The sequence below is a fragment of the Vanacampus margaritifer genome, chromosome 3 (assembly GCF_051991255.1).
Source record: "Vanacampus margaritifer isolate UIUO_Vmar chromosome 3, RoL_Vmar_1.0, whole genome shotgun sequence".
Lineage (NCBI taxonomy): Eukaryota > Metazoa > Chordata > Actinopteri > Syngnathiformes > Syngnathidae > Vanacampus > Vanacampus margaritifer.
Window position 1 is genome coordinate 18,256,635 of NC_135434.1, and position 10,125 is coordinate 18,266,759.

Genomic DNA, 10,125 nt, shown 5'->3' on the forward strand with positions numbered 1-10,125 from the left:
AGTCAGCCCCATCCAGTTAATTTATTATGCCTCTTGTGACATTTTAAATAGAACAAAAATTTGGCTGACATAAGAGGGATCACATGTCAAGAGAATGTTGGACCATTTTATTCCTTTAAATGTTGAAATGGTTGTCTTTAAATCCACAAAGTCTAACAAAAATATTTTAGCACAATTCTGTAACATAGGTATGTATTGATATTTTATGTACACAAACTCACTATTCAGCACGTTTCTTAACAATGTTGTCGATCCAATGTCTCATTGAAATAACAAAATATTCAAGTTGGGAAAATGGTGTCTACAATTTTTCAAACATATTTACAAACATGTACTGTATTATACACGTATTTCATAAAAACTGACTGCAACATTTCAACACAACCAACAGAGAGGAAGGAAAGTAAAAACGACGAGGGTCAAAGGTGTTCTTGGGTGAAAGGGGGCTGGTGGAGGGCAGCAGTTCTGCACTTAAGGCAATCTCGCAGGAGCAATGACGAGAAGGCTGACATTTGCAGAAAGTCAAAGTCGCAAATACTTATTCTTGAAAGGATCACATGATGGCTTTCAGCGTGAAACCGGTGAGCATCGTTTCACTTCTTCAGAAGCATCTTAGCAAAGTCCGCGTTGGACAGAGGCTTTGCATCTCCGGAACCTTCCTTCGACGCCGTCCCGTTCTCCACTTTGCTTGCGGGACCACTCTGGCGATTCAGAGAGCGAGGGAGCAATGACAACTGTGTGCGTCCTCGCCCTCTCCTGGGGGGGGAAAAAAATGTTTAATGACAAAATTACGCAAAGCTGCAACACGAGAGGATTGAATAGGCCTATCATAAACTTACGCGCCGTGAAGATGTTGAGGCGTCAGATTTGTGGTGGGCTGACTGGGACCAGGCTTGCTCGTGTTTCGGCGAGGAGGGTTGCTTATGGCAACAGAGATTTTGTTCCCGTCTATGCACATGCCGTCCATTTTCAACACTGCCTGAGAAGCCTGCGCTTCATTTGCAAATTCAACATACGCCAGACCCTGCACAAGCCCACAATCAGAGAAGGTCAGATGTGTCCTCAGCACTCTCATGATCACTGATTTGCATTTCCGAGTCTCACCTTGGGCTTTCCTGAACGGAATGTAACGAGACGAACTTCCTTAATGGTGCCGTGATTGTTGCTGATTACTTCCAGTTGCTCCTTGGTGCAGGAAAATGGAAGGCCTTGGATGAAGATTTTGTGTTTTTCCATAGATGTGTTGTACTTGAACACCTACAGATGTGAAGTAGTCATTTGTATAACGTGACACATTTTACCTACAATATATTGCACAGTTATTGAAAGAGGACGTCAACCTAAAAAAATATATTTACATGTTCTATACAGCTCCATTAGTATAAGCACGATATTCTGATAAATATTACGTTTGTAAAATATGAATTAAGCATCAAAATCCACTACATTTTGCCATTTGCTGTCGACTGAAAATGACAGTTGCTCAGGTAACGACCAATAACAGTTCACCTGTTATCTGAGTTTGATTATGTGACATTTGCAAGCTGAGCAGTGGTGGTCGTTACCTGAACCCTGAGCAACTGTGAGCAAGTGGCAAAATGTCCGCCCCCTGAAAGGGGTAAAAACGGGTGGATTTTGCTGCTTAACTCATATTTCAAAACAACCAGATTCATCAGAATGCTGAGTTTAGTGTAGTGGGGGTTCATACAACATATTATAAAGACAATTTTAGCTTGACTTCCCCTTTAAGCAATTGTTCATGAGTTTTAAAGTATACAAGTTCATTTTTTTTATAAGGTCTCTCTATTTTGGGTCGGTCAGGAATGTATCCCGCGATGAACTGTATTTCATATTTACCTTGAAGTCTGGGTTCTTGTTCTTGTCTACACATGGCGACACAAACATAGGCCTGTCCTCCACTTCCCGTCTGTCCAGTTTGAGAGCTTCCGAGACGGACTCGCAGTTTTCAAACTGCACATAGCCATAGCCCTTGAAGGTCCCTTTGTTGGTGGAGATGAGGCGAATCTGTTTGATAGATCCACATGTCTCAAAGAGTGTCCTCAGTTTGGCCTCGGGATCCTCCAGGGTGTACGACAGGTTGCTAACGAACACGCTGTTGTCATCGTTCCGAAACTCCGTATTATCGTTGCTTTGCTTCTGGCCACTGGCCTGCTGGGCTTTGTTGTATCCAGGCCCTGTTGAACCTTTATAGCCAGGAGGAGCCGTCATCTCACAGACGTCAAGTTTAAGAGTCTTTATGTGCTCCTCTTTGCTTGGCTCACCATTTCCTCTGTGTCGCTTAGGAGCTTGTGCTATCAGTGACAGAGGAAACCATATAAGAACATTTTTCCACACTTATTAAAATAATCGTTCGTTTGAGACCACAATAAATGATTCATCACAAATCAGCTATGGTCTGTAAAGCTGTATTTGGGAGGGGGAAAATGGGCATTTTCACACTGCACCGTGTACTAACCCATTTGTTGTGTATGTGTTATGGGGGCTTGAGGTGGGCATGCAACGTGAAAAAAAAAAAGTTTAATTCAAGACTTCTCTCGCAATGAAGTCAGAAGGCGCATCTAATAGGAGAGGGCCTGCCAAAGTGATTTCAGAGTGCAAAGAGCAAGGGACCAACAACCAGTGGGAAAAAACTTCCATCAGCCAATCAGAGTTGGTTCATGGAATAGGCTGCATATTGTATGTTATTTCTTGGAGGATCTTTGAAAATAATTCTTTTAAATTCTAATTTCAACAAGGTTGTTTTCGGAGCTCCATTAAGCATCGAAATTACCTGCATGGTCAGTCCACTCTTCCTGGCCCAGCCCGTGTTCTGCTTTCCTCTTCTCCACAAATCGTCCCCTTTTCGGAACTTTCTTCTGAGTCCGCTTGTCCGCCCTGGCCTTCCGCCTCTGCTCAAATTGTTCCTCCTCGTGTTGAGCCTGGATGGCTTCTTTCTCTGCCACCTAACAAACAGGCCGAAGATACTCATGAGAATCAAAAGCTTCGTAAAGAGAACCATGCTTAAAGAAATGCTGCTCTCTGCTCCAAACCTTTGCCCGTTGCTCATTAACTCTGTTTAGACGAGTCTCGGTTTTCTGGACTGCCACATCCCAGTCCTCCAAAGAGCCTGGATGCAAAGATACAGTATGAAAATCTCCCCAAACGTCAGATCATTCTGTCCTATGTGTGGGAGAGCTCACCTTCCACTCGCTCAAAAGTGAGCAGGACCTCACACACGTGTTCCGGGTAGTCGGAGGTGCACTGGACTGCTCTGTGAAGCGCTTTTCGACAGTGGACAGAATCTCCGTACGCTCTGAAGAGAAGGTACCAAACACAAGTGACCGTGGCTGCAGACTTTGTTTGTTATCACACTTTCGACATGACGCAGACCTTTCAAGGTTGTAGTACTCCAGCCACATGTTGGCGTATTTGGCGTTCCCTTTAGTCATGATGCTGTCCCACAGTTCTCTGGCTTTTTGCATGTTTTTACAATGAAGGGCCTGTGAGGAGGACAAACGAAACGAGCTAAACATTTTGATGAGTCTCAAAGGGCTTCACAAGCCCAAAGTTGTTATCGTATTTGTATAAACCTGATACAGACGGACACAAAACAGCAAATACAAAGGAGGGCTATCCATTCGTAACAGTTGCCATGGTAACAGAACTCACCTCTATCCTTGCCCAGATCTGCATTATATTACAGGAAGGGTCTCCACTTTCCCCAAATCCTAGTGTCGTGACACAAAGGGTTAGACTGGAAATTCCCTCCAACAGAACTTTCTGAGTGACATTTCACCTACTTTCTTCAACATCTTGCTTCATGTAGTCCAGGCAGCGAGCGAAAGACCCTCGTAGCTCCTCCAATTCTTTACTTGACTCTGTGACATGTGGAGGACAATGCATGAATGTTTCCAAACGCACACGGTACTGATTTCATCGGTGCTGCTCTCACCTTGGCTGAAATCCACACGTCTCCTCAGGTAGTCCAGATAAACCTGCCAGATCTCCACGTAATCCCGAGCTTGAATGAAGCCTGCATTCAAAGCCTTTTCAAACAAATCTGTGGAAAACATCGGGGTCTCGTTCAGTCGTCATTCTCAGACATGTCAAATGTACGTCAATTAGTCCAAGTGTTTGCCTGAAACAGTTGGATGAGTGCCCCCGTGCCTCTCTACAGCTTGCAAATAGCTCTTCCACAGAGTCATAGTCCACGGGCAGTTTCTGACAGCACGATCATGAGTGGAGAGAACCAGATCCTTGATTTTCAGTTGACGGTCCTAGAAAGGCCAAAGAAAGCACCTGAGATATGGACGTGGTGGTCTTCTTACATCACAAGACAATACTGCCGTTGTTTTCAGATACAATATTGTTATAACCAATTGCATTTGAGAACTCCATGATCAGGGCTTCCCCCAGTGCTATAAAGGCCTGGCGGGTAGACCGACTTTTCTTGTTCCCAGTCTGTTCCTGACAACCAGGACTTGTCTGGGGGGGAACCTTGCATGACATTACAAAACTTTTTGACTTCAACAAAAGTAATCTGATGAGCACAACATTCACAGCCAGTTAAGTCACCTGGCAGCCTAACTGAGAGCCCCAATCCGGATAAAAACTCACGAGATATGTGGTGTATTTGATCCACATGTCCGGTACCAGGCAGTTCTCCGCCAGAGTCCGCTCAAACGTCATCTGGATGCGGGCCGGGTCTCCTAACTTCATTTCGAAATCGATGTAGGCCTGATATTCGGCCAGTTTAGGCGTCTCTGCCACCAGCTGCAACAAGACAACCAAAGAAGAAAAAATACAGGAGAAGTATTCAAAATCATGTGACCCAGCCGGTAACTCAAGTCTGAATCCTTATTGGTGGTTGGTTACCAGTGACTCTTCGAAAGGCTTGTACTTCTCCCTCTGCTGCAAAGCTGTTTTGTACTGATGCAACATTTCATCAGGTGGCCCATGGTCAGACCATTCTTCATATTCTGCATATGTTGCCTCCATGTCTAATGGAAAAAAATGTATATAAAACATAAATCACATATGTACAGTACATAATCAATAAAATAAGAATAAGAATGCTTTACGGTAGGTCGTAATTTGTTAAAGGTTCGTAAAAATGAGTTTAAAAAAATGGGTCGAATTTTGTTCACTTGATTACATTTAATCTCTTCAAATTTGATTGTGACCATTTTTTCTCAACATGAGTCATGTACTGTAAATTCCTCCAGCCCACACAAACCAGACTGCTGCCCATTTTGCAGCACCCCATCTGGAGCAAGAGGAGGAATCCTTACCCATTAAGGGGATGGCCAGCTGGCGGCGAAACAGCGTGTGGATGCGCTGAAGCTGCTTGTTCAGCAGCTCTTGCTCGTCGTGGCTGGGAATCTTGCCAGGAGGAGGCTGAAAGGAAGACAATAGAGAGGATGAACCACCCAACAAAATGACCACAAGGAAAGTGAGCTCATCCAAACGCATTAACAAAAAGAAATGCCACTGATATGAAGCAAATGACGACAATATGAACCTCGACTGGGGACATCTGTTTTATATGTTGCTAATGAAGACAAGACTGACCTGTACTGTGGCCAGAATGGCATTCTCAAATTCTCTGTACGCCTCCCACACAGTTTGCCCCTTGGTCATGTGAATCCCAACAGCTGTGATGGCTCTCTCGAAAACGGATCTCACCCTTTCAATGCCACCTGGCGATCCCATGCCACCAATAGAATATTGGGCATATTCCAACCAGATATCTGGGCCTGAGTGTGACAACAAGACGTTGAATGTCAGGACTGTGATATAACTAGATGTCGAATCTCTGGTTTGCCAATATGCACTCACAAATGTAGTCTTTTATAGCTTTCTCAAAAAGTTCATTCACTTTTTCTCGATTTGGTTCTTCTTCAGTCAGGCGAATCTCATCCTTGAGCCAATCTAGCCAGATCTCTGTGGGGTCACACAGAAGAGGTCAAGTATACAATTCATACAGATCAACTTGGTTTTTTTTTTAGACTTGTTTTTTTTTTAGTCTGGGTCTGCAGTGGATGTACACTGACCTTCTGTGAGAGGAAAAAGTTCACTCATCTTCTGCCTTGCCTTTCGCAGACGAAGAAGCTCACCCTCATGCTTCAAGAGTTTGATGAGGTCAACATGGCAGTTGTAGTCGAAAGCATTGATCGATAGCTAGAAAACACAGAACAGTATCTTTCAACATCTGGGATCTGTATCTTTTTGACAAGCTAACATGTCGTTAAACGCTAATAGTGAGACACCGTTAAACTCATCTTTCTTTCATGTCTTTTTTACTAATCAAGAGAAGTCCTCAGTTTACAATGGTACTGACATACTACGTTTCGACTCAAAGGTTATGAACGTTGCAGTCAAAACCTGTGTGATTGCATAATGAGGCGCCCAATTGCCACCATAAAACTGTTTTTTTATTTGATTGTTTTATATTTATGGTCTGGGTTCTGTTTAGTTTCTTCCTTGTAGAGTGTTTTCTTATATATTAGGGGTCATCTGATCAGGGTTTTATGCTGCCGACAACGATACTGATAATCCATGAGTGAGATTGGTCAATAGTACCAATTCCGATCACACGGCTTAGCTGCACTTTTTTTTTAAATTCTAGAGCTGCTCGCTGACCCTTATTTTAATCATTGATTAATCTGTCAATTATTTTTTGATTGATTGATGAATCCGAGTTCCATCCAAATGTACATCCCTCAATTATACAATAACTACTTCAATTTGACTGCACAGAATACACTAAAATGCCCACAGCTACAGTCTACGTAGCCGATTTAAAACTTTATTATCAATAAAACGGAACTACAACGTATACAGTATTTCTGCTTAAGTTTGCGTGAAAATTGAGTGCGTGTAGAAAAAAACAAACTTTGTTATTTATTTCCTGTGTTGCTGTTCGAACTTGGACAACATTTAGGACACTGACCCAAATATGAAGAAATGCGCATTTACTAACACGTGACCATTTGGACATTCGATTCACACTTTCGTCCTGAAGCTGTGACGTCACAAAGAAAACGCGAGGCGCGTGTACAGTCATGACCAGTTAGCAATAATATCACGTCACGCCAATTATGTCGTAAATGAAACCCATTCAAACAACTTGAGGCAACAGTTGTTTGCTCCAATCCAACGCGAATGCCTTGCAAATGGCATAGCAAGCTTTCACTCGCGAAGTTTCGTACTCATTCATTCGCCTTTAGCTACTCGGCTAGCGTCACTAAAATTAAGAGTTACCTGCTCTTCCAGGCGTTGGATCTCGGCTTCATTTTCCTTCTCGTCTTCTGACGTCTCGTCCTCTTCGTCGTCCGAATTGTCTTCTCCCATGCCCTCCTCGCCGTCGCTCTCCGAGTCCATTTCCTGCTCGTCCATCTCCGCGTCGTCCTCTTCCATATCTTGCAAATGCGTAGGCTCTGCGTTGCTCGCCGCTGCCATGTTGAAAAGGTTGTCTGCCTGGTAACAAGCCCAAAAGCTCCCAGTCCCCAGTTGTACTAGCAAAGGCGGGCCACTAGTGGGCGCTCCGACCCCGCGGACCCCGACCCCAGTGTTTATCAACAAACCCGCTTGACTCGTGTCTACTCGTACATTTCCGGATCTTGTCGGTTTCTGAACATGGCGATGGCCTTACGAAAGTCTGCGTTGTTGTTGAATACAAGGCTACTCTGTCCAGAGCTAAAGATTCTCTGCTCATATCACAAGAAGGTAATCAAATGGACCGCTTGGCCTCATTATTTATGTATTGCAACGAAGCTCCATAGCATTTGTCGTGTCGTTAGCTCATGTGCGTGCTGCCTGTTTGTTTCAGTAACCGTGTTTTCAGGAAAGCCGTTTTGGCATTTAATCGATATCTTTGATATCCAGCTTAAAAGTCAATGACCTAGTACGTCTTTGTCCTCGACTAGTAAGTCAATTTAGCGCACTGCTAGTATAAATGTGTCTTATTGTCGTTATTAGTTTTCCACCAATGCCTTATTATGTATGACATTTCTGCACACTCGGACAACTTTGACAAACTGACATAGGCCTACTAACAGAACAAACATGCTACTAGTGGGCCTTATTAGTGTTGTCACAAGTAGTGTCCAGAAGGCTTCTAGTGCATGACATATGCCTACTAGTTAGGCCTAACAGTCTTGCTAATGCGTATTAGGTTTGGGTAAATAAGTTAAAATTAAGATAATGGTTCCACTAGTGAGCTGAATTATTTTGTAGTGAGGACAAAGAGCATATGAGTCACGAACTTCACCTGGATGGAATGAATATTGAATAAATGCTGTAACAGCTCTTCAAACATGGATGGCTAAACAAACCAGTTGTGCTATAATAAACAGGTCTTATATTCTTCTGAAGGTTTTGGACCACTATGAAAACCCAAGAAATGTGGGCTCTTTGGATAAAAATGCCAAAAATGTGGGGACTGGTTTAGTGGGCGCACCAGCTTGTGGCGACGTCATGAAACTCCAAGTAAGTCCCCCCCCCAGAAAAATGCTGCTTTTTATCAAGCGGATCAACTGCTTCATTGATCTGTAGGTTGAAGTGGATAAAAATGGTAAGATCGTGGACGCCAAATTTAAGACATTTGGCTGCGGCTCGGCCATTGCTTCCAGCTCTCTCGCGACTGAGTGGGTGAAAGGGAAGTCGGTGAGTAGAAAGAATCCAACATTTCTGAAAAACTCTGACTTGTATCAATTGAAGTTGCTTTCGTCTTTTTTCCTGCAGATCGATGAAGCTTTGAGGATCAAGAACACCGACATTGCAAAAGAACTCTGCCTTCCGCCTGTCAAGCTTCATTGTTCCAGTAAGCAACGACACAACATGAACAGATATTTAAATGCATAAATTGATGCTAAACGGCAGATGTTGTTTAAAAATTTTTAGGTGTCACCTCAGTTAGAAATCTACTCACTATTTTCTTCTCATGTTTCAGTGCTTGCAGAAGACGCTCTAAAAGCAGCCCTGTCAGACTACAGAATAAAACAAAACAAAGAGGAGCAGAGTGTCAAAGCCAGTGGTTAATTTGTCGTCATTGAATTATCTATAATGGGTCGGTGTACCTCAGGGATGTGTCATGTATGTTGTCACAGGACTGTACAGGAAGTGTTGAACCGCTTTCTTCCTGAGAGATTATGGATAATTGCTTTTCAATAATGTAATAAACCTATTGCTCAAAATCATTTACATTTGTGATGCATATAAACTTTTTTTTTTTTAAAGCATCAATTGCATACTTACCAAATATTATATAGACAAAAACGCTATATCGTGTGTACATCAATTTTATTCACATTTGTAATGGGTCTGTGTGATGGAGATTTTGAAACTGGAAATTAAAGGTCAATATTACAACAAAAATTTGTATTCATCGTGTGCTGTCAAAAAGGTTGACAACAATGCACCAACTATAAAGAAAAGATTTCTGTTAAATGTTTAGCAATTCCACAGTTTTAACACAACTAATATACAAAAGAATCACACCATATCAATAACTTCTGAGGGAATACATCTGTGATGAAGTGTGTTGGGGGTTTTAATTAGGACTCAGACCTTTGGAAGTTCTGTCCTTGCTTGTATGGGTCATCTCGACTAAGGATTTCTCCCATATTCCAAAAACATGCCTGTCAGGTTCCTTTAAGACTCTAAAACGGTCGTGTCCAAACTTTCCTCCGAGGGCCACAAAGAGATATAGGATGCATTTTTATACATAAATGAATCAGCAATTCATATTCCCATATTAGTGCTTTTGTTTGTACAGCTTCCTGTAAGGCAAATAGTTTAGGATTTTACAAGATTTTCGGGTGATCGAGACCCTGTAACCCACCAGAGAACAACAGCCAAATTTCATCTCTACATTCAGAACAAAAACTGCAGCAATCTGTTATAATCTGACCAATGTTAAAGCAGTTAAATGGGAATCATTTATGTGATCTTTTCACAATTTCGTCCTTTACAGTGCAGAAAGTGGAGGAAAGCATTTTTATTCATTGCAGTGTTACAATTTTTTTTTAAACTTGTTTATTAATTTTAAATAGTTCATTTGCATGTTTAACCCCTGGGCGTTATTATAGTTTGATTAAATTCTTGTAATTTTTGCCAAAATCA

The 10,125-nt window shown here is 42.3% G+C and overlaps 2 protein-coding genes across 3 annotated transcripts; one reads left to right on the top strand and one right to left on the bottom strand.

The window, feature by feature from the left end:
- Positions 1-2: 2 nt before the first annotated feature.
- On the bottom strand, positions 3-7,519 carry sart3 (spliceosome associated factor 3, U4/U6 recycling protein). 2 transcript variants are annotated; one of them, XM_077561440.1, is made up of 20 exons: positions 7,264-7,519; positions 6,054-6,180; positions 5,839-5,943; positions 5,572-5,756; positions 5,292-5,397; positions 4,876-5,000; positions 4,618-4,773; positions 4,139-4,277; positions 3,953-4,060; positions 3,801-3,878; positions 3,670-3,728; positions 3,391-3,500; positions 3,201-3,313; positions 3,051-3,127; positions 2,792-2,963; positions 2,283-2,312; positions 1,858-2,204; positions 1,105-1,257; positions 840-1,024; positions 3-756 (listed from the first exon to the last, which is right to left on the bottom strand). In XM_077561440.1, exons 1-20 carry the CDS (start codon positions 7,459-7,461, stop codon positions 594-596), a joined length of 2,736 nt encoding a protein of 911 aa, XP_077417566.1. In that variant the 5' UTR covers positions 7,462-7,519; the 3' UTR covers positions 3-593. The 2 variants fall into 2 exon arrangements, with proteins under 2 accessions (XP_077417566.1, XP_077417565.1); XM_077561439.1 differs by having other exon boundaries at positions 1,858-2,312; positions 7,264-7,517.
- Positions 7,442-9,378, top strand: iscua (iron-sulfur cluster assembly enzyme a). The gene is made up of 5 exons (XM_077561443.1): positions 7,442-7,728; positions 8,377-8,490; positions 8,557-8,667; positions 8,746-8,824; positions 8,954-9,378. Exons 1-5 carry the CDS (start codon positions 7,639-7,641, stop codon positions 9,040-9,042), a joined length of 483 nt encoding a protein of 160 aa, XP_077417569.1. The 5' UTR covers positions 7,442-7,638; the 3' UTR covers positions 9,043-9,378.
- Positions 9,379-10,125: the final 747 nt, after the last annotated feature.

What these genes read in the sequence shown, in the direction of transcription:
- sart3 (XM_077561439.1), bottom strand. Translation starts at nt 7,461, where the DNA reads ATGGCAGCGGCGAGCAACGCAGAGCCTACGCATTTGCAAGATATGGAA. An exon ending in AGCTATAAAAGACTACATTT is followed by an intron (nt 5,757 to 5,838) that starts GTGAGTGCATAT and finishes TGTCACACTCAG; the next exon opens with GCCCAGATATCTGGTTGGAA. An exon ending in GAGTACTACAACCTTGAAAG is followed by an intron (nt 3,314 to 3,390) that starts GTCTGCGTCATG and finishes CCTTCTCTTCAG; the next exon opens with AGCGTACGGAGATTCTGTCC.
- iscua (XM_077561443.1), top strand. Translation starts at nt 7,639, where the DNA reads ATGGCGATGGCCTTACGAAAGTCTGCGTTGTTGTTGAATACAAGGCTA. An exon ending in TCTGCTCATATCACAAGAAG is followed by an intron (nt 7,729 to 8,376) that starts GTAATCAAATGG and finishes ATTCTTCTGAAG; the next exon opens with GTTTTGGACCACTATGAAAA. An exon ending in GCGACGTCATGAAACTCCAA is followed by an intron (nt 8,491 to 8,556) that starts GTAAGTCCCCCC and finishes ATTGATCTGTAG; the next exon opens with GTTGAAGTGGATAAAAATGG.